This window comes from Cannabis sativa, chromosome 1, assembly GCF_029168945.1.
Source record: "Cannabis sativa cultivar Pink pepper isolate KNU-18-1 chromosome 1, ASM2916894v1, whole genome shotgun sequence".
NCBI classification, from domain to species: Eukaryota; Viridiplantae; Streptophyta; class Magnoliopsida; order Rosales; family Cannabaceae; genus Cannabis; species Cannabis sativa.
This window is the reverse complement of record NC_083601.1, coordinates 51,495,325-51,512,836: the sequence shown is the minus strand read 5'-3', so window position 1 is coordinate 51,512,836 and position 17,512 is coordinate 51,495,325. Positions and strand designations below refer to the sequence as shown.

The following is a 17,512-nucleotide window of genomic DNA, read 5'->3' as shown; positions in this document are numbered from 1 at the left end:
TCCATCTTGGGACTCGCATATGGAATGATAGTTTGATTCGGGAATGCTTTGCTGAAGAGATTGCTGAAGATATTCTAAAGATCAAGCCTTTGAATGAAGGTACTGATATCACTTTTTGGAAGGCAACAAACTTGGGAAGATTCTCGGTTAAAAGTGCGTACTGGTTAAGTCAACAACATCGGTTCAAAGAGTTAAAGAAGCTTTGGGAAAATCTGTGGAAAACTAGAATTCACCATGGTTTGAAACATTTCTGCTGGAAGCTCTTCACTGATACTCTCCCCACCGAAAGCAAAATCGTCTTTCTCCATAAGGAGCATCAATGTTGTTTTTTCTGTCATTCGGATATGGAGAATGCTTTCCATTTGTGTCCGTTTTCCCGTGGTATCTGGTTCAGAAGAGGCATATGGTTTGATCACAAAGATGAGCCTGCTGCAGAGAAGGAAGGGATTGTCTCGCCCCTGTTGTTGGACCATTTGGTGCTGCAAAGTTGATGCTTCTGTGGCGGGAGAAGAGGCTGGCTTTGCTGCTGTCCACACAAACGGGCTGGACATTGGGGACTCTTGGGTTTCTGTGGGGTTCTCTGGGGTGCTTGAAGGTGAACTTCAGGGTATTGCTTTGGCGCTGCATTTGGCTATAGAGAAAGAGGCGAAAGAGGTTCAAATTGAAACCGATTCGTTGGCAGCTGCTACTGCTTTTGCGGCTGAGAATCTTCCCTTTGGTTGGAGCACTTTTCCCTTGTTTTCTGAGTGTTTGAATCTGTGTAAGGCTTTTAACAAAGTAGTCGTGTTGCATGTTAATCAGAACGAAAATGTCTTGGCTGACAAACTCGACTGCTGGGCTAGGATGCATAAAGCTGAGGCTTCAGGTTTCCTAAGGGAAGTAGCCCCCCTTTTTTCTCGTTTTCAATAAAAGTTTTTTTAATTATCAAAAAAAAAAAATTCCACTTAGTGTTGTCATTCAGGACTAAAGGATGGAGGTGTTGTATGTTGATGATTCCTTCCATGTTCATTAATATAGCCCATTTAGCCAAGTTCTGTGCCATAAAGTTACTCCTTCTAGAGACATGAGCCACCGTCCACCTTCGCAGATTGTTGTAGCACTTTACGAAACAAGATAAATACATTCTTTTATAATCAAAATACTAAATATAATCTTACATAACTTTTTAAAATTTGATGGGATTGTGGTTAGACTGTATTCCACCTCAGATGCATGTAGATTATTCATCACCTTAACATCTTAACATGGTGGAATCAATTTTTTACTGCTATATCAGTAGCCATGCAAATAGCTCCCACTTTCGGGTCTGTAAAAAAAGATTTCATGGTTTTTGGAGTAAGCACTTCTCCCTGATGATTCCTAATTACAACAGCCAACATAGAATAGTCACTAGCAAGTGATATATTTGAGTTACAAGATAGCCATCCCTCTAGAGGAGGGGTCCAAGAGAGTACTTCTTGAACTCACTTGGACGCCATTAGTTTCTTTGATTCACTCGTTAAAGTTTCTCAGAAAAGAGAAGATGATTCTTACAACTTCTGTTTTAAATTCTCTGGTTCGGTCACGGTTTTAAAAATCTTGGTAGCTGTTCAAACCAAACTAATCGTATAATTATTATATATATATACTTAATATTTCTTTTGGACAAAATATTGATATTTGAGAACAATTTTAGGTAGAATATTGATATTAGGTTCATATTATTACGATAATAATTTTTTATTATTATTATTTATATATTATAAACTTATTAAAAGTAAAAAAAATACCGAAAAATAAACAATTATTGTAAAAAAAAAATAGAAGAACTATGAAATACAAACCATGGTTCGAACCAAGCAATCTGTGGTTTGGTTTGGTTTGATCATTTAACTGGTCTGGTTTGGTTTTAAATTTTTAAATAAATGTAATACTGGTTTGGTTTGAAAAAATTAAAAATTCGAATCAAACTAATCTGTGAATACCCTTTGTAAAGCCCTCCAAGCTAATAAACTGTTAGCAAATTTAAGGTATCATCTATTTTTTACAATTAACTGCCATCATAGACTACTTATGTATACTCTCTTGTACACATAAACAGTTCATTAGTTGAGAAAGTTTTACCGCTAAAATTTATGGAAGATTAAATGCAAGTAAAATAATAATTGAGAGAGCTTAACCACTAAAAACTCTAATTATTATAATAGAGAGGACAAGACAACAAGATAGGCATCTAGGAAAGTGATCTATTTAAGAATTTTTTTACTGAATGAAAACATCTTTGTTAGATCTTTACTTTGATCTCTTCTGCCCTTTAACTAAGTTGACAATTTTCACATTCAACACAAAATGATATTACATTTAGCATTTGGCTATATTTACATGAATGAACAAGTTCAATAATATAAAGTGATTACAAATGATTATAATGATATAAAGTCGGATCAAATCACAGCACCAAGGTTAAATTTATTTAAAAATAAGATAAGATAGTATTTCCCAAACCAAGAATCCCATCAACTAATAATCATAATAATATCATTAACCATTGTCATTACAATAGAAGCCCTGTTTTGAATCGAGCTCCTTTTTCTTTTTCCATTTCCCATTTTGGTCTTATTTTGCCAAACAGATGATCCAACAACATGATAGCATAACATAATCACACTAATGAAAAATGAGCAAAACACAGCTACTCCATCGATCCACCACTGGTGTAGTGTGTGTGTGTGTGTTTCATCATCGCTTTAGGCTCCAATCCGTCGTTTGATCATTTTGCATTACACCATTTTCTTGTAAGTACTCCACAAATTCATCAATGAGGTATGGCCATGCGCCTTCTGCGTCATAATTTGAAAGTGAAGGCTCCACCGTCTGTCACAGAAAAACAACGAACTTTCCATGAGTAACGGCTTATGAATTTGTTCTATACATTATGAGAAATCATGAATAGTTCAAAAGAAAAACACCTGATTTTTAAAACCTAGCAAGTTTTACTCAATACATCACAACCAAAATTGAACCATAATAAAATTATGTTTGGAAAAATAAAAAATGATAAAACCAAGTTGTTCAAGGGTTCCAAGATTTGGGATTTCATTAAAACGAAATTTGTCATTTGCAAAGACATCTTACTCTTGCAAACTCCAACAGCTGAGACCATGTGTCCCTTGATATAGCTTTATTATGCCGAGCCTGAAAGGATGAAATCAGATAAAAACAATAGTTATTTGAAGGTTGTAATAACATAAAACACACAAATGACAAGCGTAATAAATACACACTTGAAAAGTACGTATCGAAGTTTGACAATCTTTCAATAACAAAACCCATCTAAATCATCTGGTAATAAATATCATCAAAGAAAACTACCTCCAACACTAAACAAGTGATATTCTTTACATTCCAGTACAAAATGGAGTGCATAGTTATCTTCAAGTTTTCGTTTAACACATGACTCGAAGCTTAGTGTCAAGTAAATATTCAAGTATTAAATTAATATGAAATAAAAGCTCAAAGCCAGAAATTCTTGATTTTTGCTCATTTGGTCGAAATCCAACACAGCAGGTCCAAAATAATGTCGGTAATTCCCCAACCTCAACCAGTCATGAAGATTATATATAAAAATAAATAAATAAATAAACAGAAGACCAATTCTATTAACACAAAAAAAAATCAGAAATTTTTGGAATTAAAGAGAGAATATTTAAAGAGCAAGTCATCTAAAGAGAAAAGACTGGGGATCCTCAGAATTATAATGAAAGAAGACACATAATTACCCTTTTTTGAAACTCGGATCCCCGCCTAACCCTAAAATATTTGGAAACAAGAAACTATAGCAACTGCTGTGTAGGTACCCAGAAGGGACACAAACCTCAGACCTTGTGGGAGTAGAAAGAGAAGAAAAAAAGGAAAAAATTAACCAATTTAACCTTCACAGAATTATCACTATGGGGAACTGAGGAACACATCATCCCTTAATTTTTAACATATTCTGTGTGATAGGATGTCTTGGGAAATTATAACGCAATTCATTGAAAAAGAAATACCCTGGCATATTATTAAGCACCAGGTGCTCATCTGAGAATATTTGAGCAAAGGGAGATTTTCGAAATTTCCTATAACAGATAAATAAAATGCATGATGATAGGCAGATGCACATTCTTAGCTGTAAATAACAGAGATTATGTACTACTTTCTCACAACTTTAAACTATCTAATCACAAACAGAATTATAAATCCTTAGTCACCTGGAGGAACTGGCACCAATGTTCCACCAGCGGCCAGTGCTTTTCAGCAAACAATAACTGCCACATCCCAATTGCAGTATCCAAAGCCAAAGACTTTTGACCCTGATATAGAGAAAATAAAAATATGAATATAAGACGGATATAGTTGACTAAAATCTCCAGCAAGTCATTGAAAAGAACAGTTAACAGTACAAATGACAACAATCCATTCCTGACGATGAAGTTGAAGATTGCTTAATTTCAATCTCCATTACATGTATGCCAAGTAAATTTATTTGAATGTAGTTAAAATAAAAATTACAGACGCACATGAGAACTACGTCTCAGTAGCCCCAATAATTAAGCAACACTTGCATACATATACACACAATAATTTATAGTAATATATTGTTCAATACTCAAGAGTCAATAGTTGCATTAATAGCCCTTAAATACTTGTTCAATAGTTGTGATAATTATTGAAAATCTTCAATATATATTAATATATATTTGCATATGAATGTGGTTCATATAAGTGGCTTATTAGTCAAATAAGAAAGAGGGATGATTTAGTCCAATTTTCAGTATATATTAACTAGCATTTCTTTCGTAAAAATAGACAAGTACAATAAATATGCTGAGACATCTGAGTACCTTTTCTTTTGCCCAGGCGAAGGCAAAGTTATATATCTCGCGAAACTTTTCTGAAAAAATAAAGGTAGAATATTAATACATAAGAATAAAGGCTTAAGTTTTGAATCAACAATTTTAGATAAAACAAAAATTAAATCGACAAAATAATATATTATCCGTATTGCTCCAGATGGAAAAGTTGCCACAAAAGTGTAATCAATCTACGTATAATTTATAAATGAAAACTAAGGAGCTTTTACACGTACGTTCATCTTTCAGCTCAGAGCGCATAAATGGTATTCTTTCACAAAACTTTTCAAGAGTATCTATCCTGCCATCAAAAATTAATCACAAATAAACAACAAGGAACATGAGCTAATTTTTCAGTAGTTCCAGGCCAGCCATTTGGACTTAGATGTGATCACGAAAGAATAATCAAAACATTTGATTACCTACCCTAGTGCTTGTAATCCCCCAATAAATTCCTGCTTGGAAAATTCACACATTGTTGCAGCCTTCATATGCCACGAAACAACTAACTGTTTCAATAACCCGTGGTCCACAAAATCCAACCAAATTATTAGATGAAAAATAAAGCTGAGGGGGAATGGATGGTTAGAAACTGCAAAACTAAATAGATTTTAGATGAAAAAATTGGGGTAGAAAATGTATTGCTACAAAAGATCATAAACATCACAGCAATATTTTTCCAATTTTTTGCTGAGTTCTGTAAATGTTCAACCTCAAGTCATGAAACCCTAGACCAAGATCAGCTATTGAAAATTTGAAAAAAAAATGAGAACATAATTAAATATCAATCCTCTTTATAGTCTATCCTCCCCTATTAAAAACATTAACAGATATATTTTGAAGAGAGAAAATGTTAAACTAAGAAAGTTGCATTTCATAACTTGGTCCCCATATCCAAGAAGTCAACAACGAACTTCCTTTCAGTTCCAATATAGGTAATTTTGACGCGTTCTTATTAGGTTTGACCTGTTTCCTTGAACAGATTGAGCTCCTATTTCTTTGTTCACGTTTGATTTTATATGCTTCATTTTGATTAATAAGATGGTATCTCAAGTTCCCTCATCCCATCCCACCCCACCCCATTTCCGCCCCCCTTTTCTCGTAGGATAACTTAGGTTATACTATACTCTTAACAGTATTTATCCAAGTCCATGTTTTGCCATCACCCCATCCTCACCCTGGGAAATCAACATTGGATAAGCAATTATTCTGAAATTGCATCATGTTGTCAAAATTCATAGTAAAAATGAAATGAAAAAGTTAACTCCTGGTACACCCAGTGATGTAAATTTCATCAGAGGGAACCTAACACTCCATAGTCACTTTGAACCAGGGAAATAAAATGGAACAGACTGTGACCAAGTTTCATAAGTTACTGTATTCTCAACATAATTTTTTTGTTAGTAGTTTTGCAACTTAGGTAATCTGTTTCCTCACTAAAAAAGAAAAAAAATTGAAAAATCTAAAATCTGTCTACAAAATAAATGCATCACATTCAAGAAACCTAAGAGAATTTTTAGAATAAACATCCATACATTAAGAGATGATTAAGAAATTAAATATACATACCATGACGATATCTTGAGGGTCAACCTGTTGAATAAAGAGACATCAAACACCATCAAATTATAAATTTACCATGATTTAGTATGATAACCAAATACACATCACAATGAAATTTCTGTTAATCAACCACAATCTGAAAAGAGGTTCGACAACAGTAAAAGAGTCACCTGAAGGTCATTACAAAGGAGAGTAATCCCATCAGCTAGAATCATGTCAGCATATGGATCTGCACAAAGACAATTGTTCGAGTGAGCAGAAATTCTTCTAAACAATACACACATATGCAATCCAGGAGACACCCAATAAAAGGACTTACTTGAAGTTATTGACTTGTCAAAAACATTTCATAATCAATTCACTTTCTAAGTACGAAGTTATTAACACAATTCTGAAATATAACCCAATCAAAAGCAGAAAACCATGTAATTTAAAAGAAAAAGATGACAGCTGAAGCCAATCTCCATTTCCATGACACGAAAAATTAGAGGTAACAAAAATCCTTAAGAAACACAATCATAACACAAGGCACAATAAAAAAAATAATGTCTATCAATGATCACATGGACAGAGAAAATGCAACACTGACACATACGAAAAATGGCATTCCTTTTATAAGGTGAATACCACATACTAATGCCCACACATGTTAAGAAAAGTTAAATGAACCTATTTATCATTTCTTTCTGAAAGTGCTTTAAGCAAATCAAGGTCCTTATACTCTTCATATACAAAAACAATCAATTTTCTGTACAGTACCAGAGAAAAATGTGCAACTACTTCTTGTAGGGGAAAACAAGCAAATGTAAACTTAAACCTGCCTTTATATCTTTTGTAAAGTTCCTCTAAATGTCTAGAATCAGTAAATGATTTAAACTGTGGATGGCTGTAGAATAGATCAAAAGCTCCTTCAAGATTCCAGTCACTGGCCTTCAAAGCCTGCAGTGCAACTTTTTCACTGCACAAAATAAAATTTTCATTTTTCTATGAATCGAACCACAAATTAAAATTCACATATAGATTAGAAGTCATTAAATAAGCTGGAAAAACAACGCCATCAATGCCACACCAGCAAATTTGGTGTAATAAATATAAGATAAAGACATAAAGAACATGTACAATGATATGAACAAGGAAATCAAAACACATTAGGAGGAAACAACACAAGTATGCACAATCAAATCATATCCAAAACAACAATATGACTTCCAAGCAAGACCAAACTATATATCATTATTTCTCCATTTGTCACTGAGGAGTATTTGTTCTCAGATTTGATAACACAATACATCCAGTAAATGTAGGTAGAACTCATCTTATCTAAAGATATCAAATGAGAAATTAAACTACATCGGCTTGCTAAAAGAAAATCAAAATAGAAGTTGCCATGTTTGTGTCTGCAAGACAAGATCTAAAATATTATATACAAGATATATAATGTTAAAACATACATGAACAAACAATATGTACCCATGAAAGGACTTAGCTAGTTCAAAAGAGCTTCAAAACAGGAAGGAAAAAAAAAAGTTGCTTGTTTTCACAACATATCAAAAATATTACATATCACTACTTTACAAAAACTAGCTTCCAAAATATTTCCACAGAAAGAAACAGAAGTTTATGATAGCAAAGATTCAAGAAGAAAATAATTTTTTCCTTATATTGATAAAAGGCAAAATTTTACTAAAATCGGATTCGGGTAACAGAACTTTATATTAACATCATTGATTTCAGAAACCTCTTGAATGGAGCATAGAATATATTTGCCAATATTTACATAGCCATCCTGCCTATAAAACCTATACAACAATTTTACAATCATATAATGGAATAGAAAAAGGATAGTTCACAAGAGTTTCTCTAGAGAAAAGTTCAAAGAAGTCCAAAACATAATTACATCACGATGACACAAGTCATCACGAGCTTAATCATAAAAGAAAAAATAATAAAAACAATGATACACACAAAGATATACATATAAACACATGTAATACATGTCTTGATGTATGTATGTATTCCATTTCACAGACCAATCACAAGCACGTTACACTTAAACAATTCTATGAAACTTCTGACTGAACCCAAAACTAGAGATTGGTGCAGAGAAGATAATGAATGAAACTAGAGCTCACTCGAGAACATAAAAGGCTTAATGTATCACATAGAGAAACTGATAACGCAACATAACCAGTTGAAACTTGTATACACCTTTGTCAATTTTTTAACCAACTTTATTGGATCTCCAGCTTTCTACTGGAACAAGGTTTATTAACACATTGTGAATTTAAAGTGAAATTCACAACGAGAGGTTATCTTATCCTCTGAAAATTTTCGCCACTGTTTATTCGTTTCCCTTTTGAACAAATTCTTTTTGTTTATATAATATGTTGGGGGGAGCTTAAAGTCATTGTTCTAACTAAAGTAAATTTATTCACATAGATGAAAATGAATAGAAAAAAGTAATATGGTTCTCAGGTACCTTGCTCCAGTTATAGCTATAAACTGCTGCACTTTGTCACGGTGGCCCCTACCCAGTTTGTGCTGTAAAAATATGGTACATAAATATATATAAGTGTATAAAAAACCCATTAAAATAATCTCTCTATATTAAGCTACATAGAAAATTTTTACAATAAGTGAAAAATATGGAATAGAAATGTACTCGGTTCAAGTCAATGTACAGTTATCCTTCTCAAACTAAATAACAGTTTTATCGAAAACCCAAAAAAAAAATCTCCTAAAATTAAAAAAATAAACACAGAAAACAGAACGAGGGTAAATAATCACTTCAAACCTTCTCATTAGAAAATAAAATAAATAATTATGTTTATTTATTCGTGAACTAAACCTATTTGAAGGTGGAAAAAAATAATAATAAAAAAAAGTGGAATTTGTGTCATTCTCAGTTTCTCATACCTAAAATAACAAAATCTACAACAGTCTCATCAATCAAGAAAAGTAGTAACAACGGGAGCAAGCAAATATTGGAAGAAGAACGCAGTGATGATGAATTAGGTATGAAATCATAGGTTAGAAAACAAGAACAAGAAATTGAAATCTTAAATGGGGAGAATGGAAAGGACTAACCATTTCGGAGGTGGTGGAAGTAGAGGAGGGTGGTGAGAGAGAGAGAGAGAGAAAGCTAGGGTTTCTTGCGTTTTCTTTCTTTCTTTCTTTCTTTCTTTCTCTCTCGCTCTCAGAAACACTTCCTTTCTCACTCAGCGACTCAGCCTCTGTGTATCTATCTCACTATTACCGTATTATTATTATTATTATTAATAAATAATATTATTTGGAAGAGAATACTATTATTTTGAGAAAATGCACTTATTATTATTAAGGATATTTGTGGGATAAATAATTTATTATTTTCAATTTTTTATATTCATATATCATATTTTTTTGAAATTTTTACACCAAAAATACAAATTACACACTTTATTACATATAAACCTACACACGGTCAAATCAACTTTTTTACCTTTTCTCAATATTTTATTACACATATACCACATACACATCACATCTATGCACCAGTCACGTCAACTCACCTATCAACCATCATGCATCCCTCAATCACTTCCCTCTCTCTTTTTCTTTTGTTTTCCTTTGATTTTTTTATTTCATTTCAGTTTTTTTTTTTTTTTTGAAATAACAAATAACCTCCATTGTTGAACCTTAACTCCCCACGATTCCTCAACCATTTTCCCTCTCATTTTTGTTCTTCAAAATTTTTTCAACTCCCTCTAAACCATCCCATAACATTTTTCTCTCTTTCTTTTTGTTTCTCAATCTTTATATAAAATGGATGTGACCCGTTCTTCTTCATCTCCTTCTCCTGTTCAAAAAAAAAATTCAAAATGGGTTTGAAATCACTAGCTAATAAAGCTAAGGGAAAACGTCCTTTTATTGAGGAGGAAGACTCTGATTTTGCTCCTCCATTAACGAAGCGTGGGAGAGCTCCTGCTAAGAAGAAAACAAAGGTCCGTGTGCAAGAAAAAATGGCTGAAGATGTTTATGGGAAAAACAATAATGTTGGTGTTGCTGTTCGAACCGAGGTTTGTTTTCGGTTTCATTTTCGTTTCCCCCCAGTTTAAACATTTTCTTGTATTTCCATTTCATCGTTTTGGTTTTTTCTGGTTTGTGATATTTTAGGTTTTTCATTTTAAAATTTCGTTTGGTTTTCTTTGGATTTTTAGGACTTTAATTTTCTTTAATCAATTTTATTTTGTTCTTGGGTTTGGCATTTTAGTTTGTTTCTTATTAGTTTCGTTTCATTTTTGTTGTGTTTTATGTTCTGTTTGTGTTTCTAGTTTTTTTTAGATATTTTGAAACATTTGTTTTTGTTTTAGTGTCTCTAATCAGTGGGTTTTAGTTTTTTTTTTTCTAGTTTTTTAATAGTTTAATATGTTTATGTATGATGTGTTTTGGGAATATTATTAGGTATAGTTGTTTGTCGTTCTTTTTAAGTAACAATTCGATTTAGATGTTTGTAGTTTATATTCGTAGAGTTGTTTCTGCTTGTCAGTTTGTTTTTAGTTTTTTTATAGTTTTATTATAGTTTGTATACTTGTTTATTTACAATTTATATTTATTGCTGTTAATAAACTATAATAAAACTAAAATGAAACTATTAAGAAACGTTTAAATTTATTTCAGAAACTAACTATTTCTCAAAGTGTTTTCTCCTTTTCTTATTTCCAAAATAAATTCTTGCAAACAATTGAATTAAACTAATTTAAAATAATGATGCAACTGTAAATCAACTTGAAAAGCCACAACACTTAATTCAATTTAATATAGTTGTGGTCATTGTGCTTTTTCATCAGTTTTATTTGAATCAGATCAATTGAATTAATAGTTGTATTTTTCTCGTTTTGGTTTCATTTTGGTTGTTTTGCAGTTTTGAAACGAGCGCGTATTTTCATCTTTATGGTTCGCTCTGTACAGCTGAAGGCTTAGTGCATGTGGTATTTTTGTAAATATTTGTATGTGGACTGTATAAATGTTTAATGGGCCGGCCCAAAGTATTTTTGTAATTTTTTTTCCTTTTTTGTATTTTTTTGTTTTTTTCCTTATTTTTTTTCGCAAATCAATATTATATGTTCCTTTTTGTTGTTACTACAAATTTTATCAAGTAAAATGTTACATGCCAATATATTAACAGTTTAATTTATTTTTATTTTTAAAAAATTATTAAATAATTTTAAAATAAATAACAAGTTCAAATATATAGAAAAAAATAGAAATGTTTTTTTATTTATTTATTTAGTTTTTATAATTAAATAATTATTATTTATTTTTTTCAATTTTAAAATAATTTAACAATTTTTTTATTGAAAGTGGACAATTAATTAATTGATAAGTGTTAGTTTAGACAAATTTAATAAAATTTAACAAAATTAAGATTAAAAGCTGCAACAAGAATGTAACATAAACAAAAAAACATGTAATATATAAATATATGAAATTGAAAAAATAAGATATTTATGGTACAAATATTCTTGTTGGTTTATTTTTAGTTTTTAAAATTAAACATAAACAATTAGTAGGATTTCACATCTGTTATTGTATTCCTGTATTATTGTATATCAGGTTGTTAATTTTTATTTTCTTTTAAAAGTAAGTTTTTTATAAATAACATATAATTATAACTTCATCGTTATTACATAAAATGTTATTATATATAATTCCCTCTCATCATATATGCATATATGATATATGATATGTATGGAGGAAATTACACTCTATACCCTTTTTATATTGTCATCTTTTATTTTTACCTTCTTTTTTAAAATCTATCATCTTTACCTCTTTTTTTAAATATTGTACCAATTTTACCCCTATCACTTCAAGATACTCTCCATGTGATTCTCTTATGTAAGGGTATTTTGGGTACAATACATATAAAAAGAGGTATGTTTCAAATAAACATAAAATTAGAGGTAAATTTGATTAATTGATGAATAAAAGAGGCATTTTTCAACTTACCCCTATGATATATGCCTAGTGCTTTCTTTTGGCCCAATTACAAAAAGGAAAAAGAGGAAAAATGATCAAGCCCATTTTTTTTTATTTGTTTTTTCTTTTCTTTGTATTTTTCTTTTAAACCTTTAATCACACTAATTAAAAACATATTAGCCCATTAATAAATAAAATGAACTTGGAAAAAGATATTTGGGCTCAATTGGACTTTGGTAAATTAATCAACTACATCAACCACATAATTTAAATTGTTCTCTATTTTGACCATTTTGACACTTAATAAGTCCAAATTTTACATTTGATCTCTTATCATATATACACAATATTGAGAATAATATTTTTAAAATGAGAAACTAAATAAAATTGATAAAATATTACAAAAATTTACTAAAATTAATCTAAAAATACTAAAACTAATATTTAAGCAAAACTAAGTAAAATTAAATAAAATCACTAAAATAAATTTAAAATACTTGAGAACAAAACTAATTTAATGCCCAAAAAGATATAAATAACTCTATTTTCATAGAGTTATCAGTGACCGTCAGACTTCTCTTCCAACAGTCATAACTTTACACGTTCTTCATCAATTCAGTCCCGGTATCCTCATGCCACGTGTAATCATTTTTATCATGTTACTATAGTCAAAATTTGGGTAAACAAATAGTGTATATGTATATATAATATTGACAATAAGGGCATCTCCAACCCAACTGCATTTTCTTATAAATAGTGTGAAATTTTGTTTTTTTTACTCCAATGGCACGACAATTTTCACCCTATTTTCATGGGGATCTATAGTGTCCCACTATTAATTAATAGTGGGGCACTATAGATCACGGTATTTTTTTTTTAATGATTAAATAATATATATTAATATAATTTATTGGATTTAATAAATATTTAGTATTAAAATATTTTTATTATATTGATAAAATAATAGAATAATAAAGAATGTAAAATTTGGTGTAATTTTTAGTGTTGTGGTTAGAATTGGAAAAAAATTTAGTGCTAAAATAATAGTTTTTTGGTGTTAATTTAACACCAAATTTGAGTTTTACCATTGGAGATGACCTAAGAGAAGTTAGTATAGTATATATACAACAATAAGATGAAGAAGAACACAAAGTGAATGAAGGGGGATCACCAATAACTTGAACAAAGTTTAGCACCTTTGTCTAAAAAGTTTATTTCCTCTACCACCAACACTTATGGATTTATGGAAATAAACAAGTCTCAAATAATTTTTTAGCTTAGTGTTTAAAGATAGAAAAGTAGTGTATCCACAAAGGTGAACGAAAGCCTCTATTTATAGTGTAAGGAAGAACCAAATTTTAAAACACAAATCCCACATACCAATGGCAGTTACCAGTCCTATAAGAGAGATCTGCAGGGCAAAAAAATGTTGGAGTAAAGTGTGAAAATTTGTCCCATTGAATGCTTTCCGTTTCACAATTTTTATCCCAAAAAAGGCTCCATGCAATATGTCGCTTGGCACCAGGCGACATGTTGCTTGGAACAAAACATTTGAACCTTCGGGATACATTGTTTCACGTCAAAAAAGCTACCATGTTGCCTAGTAAGAGGCAACATATCACCTGAAACGTTTCTTCAACTCCAATTTTGAGTTTTGAATCTCTTCAACGATACACCAACGTTCTCATATAAAATAAATGAATATTTCATCATTTTTCTAAGAGCTAAAAACTTTCTTCACATGCCTTCTAACCCTCAAATATAATTATTTTTTTAATTACGTATTATTAAGTTTAGTTTATAAGTTACAAATCCCAGTAACTCCTCAAATGTTACAAATTTTGTGTTTATTATACTATATCATATACAATTAAACATCCACACGCAATATATATAAATCTCTTATTAATTTATAATATGTTAGAGATTTTATAACAATGGAAGAAAATCAAGATTTATTACAACTCTATTGTAAAATAATACAAGGACTAAAATAAGAGATTGATTAAATATATGTTACAATACATATATATACACTATATATTCTATATATATGAAAGGTAGAAGAGAAGATTACAACACATGTATTATAATATATATATATATATAACAAGAGAATAATATATGTATATATATATAAATACTCACTCACAACCTTGAGTGTAGATTAGTGGGGATCACCATGACTTGAACAAGGTATTACACCTTTGTCCAAAAGCTTATTTCCCCTATCTCTAAGCACTAAGGGAACTCTCTAGGAAATAGCTTTAGGAATTATCAAGCCTTAGGGTTTTCTAGCAATGTGCTTTTTTGATAGAAAACTTCATCTCTATGAGCACATTAGACTCTTTTATATAGTGTTTAGATGATCACTCTAAGGATTCAAAATACCACCTCATTTCTCTCCCATAAATGAGTATTACATTTTGTAACAACTATATCATCGTAATTTTGAAATCCTTAAACCAAATTGTGTAACAACCCTTTTATTACACTAATAATATGTGATCAACACAAGAGTTACAAATGACAACAAATTGTAACTCCTCTCCAAGTTACTATGTAGGTTACAAAAGTGTAGGTTAAGTTATAGGTTACACATTTATTTACCATACACACTTAATATATATTATTCACATAATATTATATATTACCACATTTTAATCTACATATTATTATATTAAAAATAATATAACAATCCCCCACTAGATTAAAATGTGTGACACACTTGTAACACACTTGTAACATTTATTTAATCAATCAAAATATTATATCAAAATATAACATTCCCCCACTTTGATTGAATAAATACACACTTTTAAAGAAGTCTTGCTTAGGTGCATTAGGTAAAATGTCTTTCGACTTGAATTTTACCTTAGTGTAGTTACCACAAAATTTGATGAAATTTTGGTTGCCGTAGCATTGAACCATTATTCCTTTAGTACAAACCGGTGATAACACACACACCCTCGCTAATGCTCACTTGAGACAGCATGTCTCGCTCTTGCACCGTTAATGTCCATGTGCAAAATTCCAATTCATGGACTCTCTAGAGAATACTCCCAATTCTCATAAGAGGCGGCACCATCTCTAGCCCATATAGGTGGAGTTTTAGTGTCTCACCACTCTTTAGACTCTTCTTAAGCTTAAGTGAGTTTTCTTAAGCTTAAGCTCCATTAAAAAACCTTTTGGTTTTAACCCTCAATTTTCACAACATGTACTCATTCATAGATGAGACAATTGAGTACCATATTCACTCTATTGACTTGTTATTACCTATTGAACTTAAGACTAGATGTTTACTAGTGTTAAGATAGGTTACCATCAATGAGTAAAACACTAAGGGAGTTTAGGTCTCATCCCTCGAAAATTCATGCTTTAATCTTGTACGGAGATTAAGCGATTTGTTATAACCTCTCACTATTGATTCCATGTGAATCATGCATGCCAAAATATAGTGTTCACTTTGTGACCACTTTTCTCCTTAAGTACTTAAGCTTTGAAAATTCAATCATAAAAAATTAATTTTCACACAACTCAAATTCTCAATAATTTTGATACCAAACATATCAAAAATACACCAATTTAGACACCAAACATGTCTAAATTCTCATATTTTATTTTTAGACACCAAGTATGTCTAAACTTTCTCATATTAGAGTATACACCCCCACACTTTCACATTTCATTATCAAGACAATATCTTGATTTTAAAATATAGAAGACCACTTTGTCTCTATAACTCTTTTAATTAATTTCTTTCTTGAAATTATTTTCACTTAACTTTGACATCAAAATATGTCAAAATTTTACATATACACATAGCCAAATTTGATTTAGAATTTGAATTCAAAATCAAATAAATTAATCAATAATGTCTCAACACATTTTGATTAAATTTGTAGCTCACCCCCACATTTTTACCATAAAGTGTATATAAAATATCACTTTTGTGTATTTTCCTCTTCAAATGACTCTTTAAGGCCACTTTAAAAATACCATTTGACATTTTTAGTTTTCTCAACAAAACTAAAATATCAAACTCACATCACCACTTATAAAATAATGTGATTATTTTTACTCATAATTTTAAGGTTATCTCCTCATTGAGATTAGCCCAAAATTATACCAAAGTTAACAAAATTCTCATAATGTTGTTCACAACTTTGATTTTTTAAGATTCAAAATTGCTTCACTATTTTTTTTTTAATCCACATTGATTCATTTACTTTTGAGTTCAAAATTGTTCTTCCAATTTATGGCTCATTTCACAAGTTTGGATTCACTTTTAATCCATTTGTTCTTGCTTATGACAATGCAAGTCCAATAAAAGTGTAACTCTCATAGTCCACTTTTTCTTATCTCAAATATGAGATGATTATCTCTTATAACCCAATAAAAGATGTAACTTCTCAAAAGCCATCTTTTATTATCTCATTAAGTGAGATGTTCACCACCAAATTGAAAAAGAATTCAAAATATTCTTTATTCACAAAATAGATGATAATAATTCTCACAATAATAATAAACACTATTTTATTACTATCAACATTATTATCATGCTATGTAACTCATATATTAATATAATATGTATGTTACTAATCAACTTCTTATATGTAACATACACATAATATCAATATTAAATTCACAATATATATGTTACATATCTCATATATATATAACATATATACTAATATACATATATATCATATACACATAATATATACATTAATTACACAACTATATATGTTACATACCTCACACATATATAACATAGATACATATTAATATACATGATATATATTATATACACATAATATATATTATATATACATGTCTCACATAAATACATAGAAGTAATTATTTCTACATATTTAATCTCACTAATATATATTATATCACATGCTCTACATATATATAATATATATTACTCATACATACATATTATATATTATATATCTCACATATATACATATAATAGCATGATATAAAAATTAAATATCATATTATATACTACTATATATATTAATATGATACAAACACATAATCACATATATGTCACATATATATATTATATATATATATCATATATATTACTATCATATATAATAGTAAAT

General features: G+C 30.0%; 1 protein-coding gene across 1 annotated transcript; it reads right to left on the bottom strand.

Annotated features, from left to right (window-relative positions):
* Positions 1-2,428: 2,428 nt before the first annotated feature.
* Positions 2,429-9,718, bottom strand: LOC115706072 (uncharacterized). Its single transcript, XM_030633589.2, has 11 exons — positions 9,522-9,718; positions 8,914-8,975; positions 7,256-7,392; positions 6,605-6,663; positions 6,441-6,464; positions 5,298-5,380; positions 5,108-5,172; positions 4,863-4,912; positions 4,230-4,331; positions 3,115-3,174; positions 2,429-2,853 (listed from the first exon to the last, which is right to left on the bottom strand). Exons 1-11 carry the CDS (start codon positions 9,522-9,524, stop codon positions 2,719-2,721), a joined length of 780 nt encoding a protein of 259 aa, XP_030489449.1. The 5' UTR covers positions 9,525-9,718; the 3' UTR covers positions 2,429-2,718.
* Between the last annotated feature and the right edge of the window lie 7,794 nt (positions 9,719-17,512).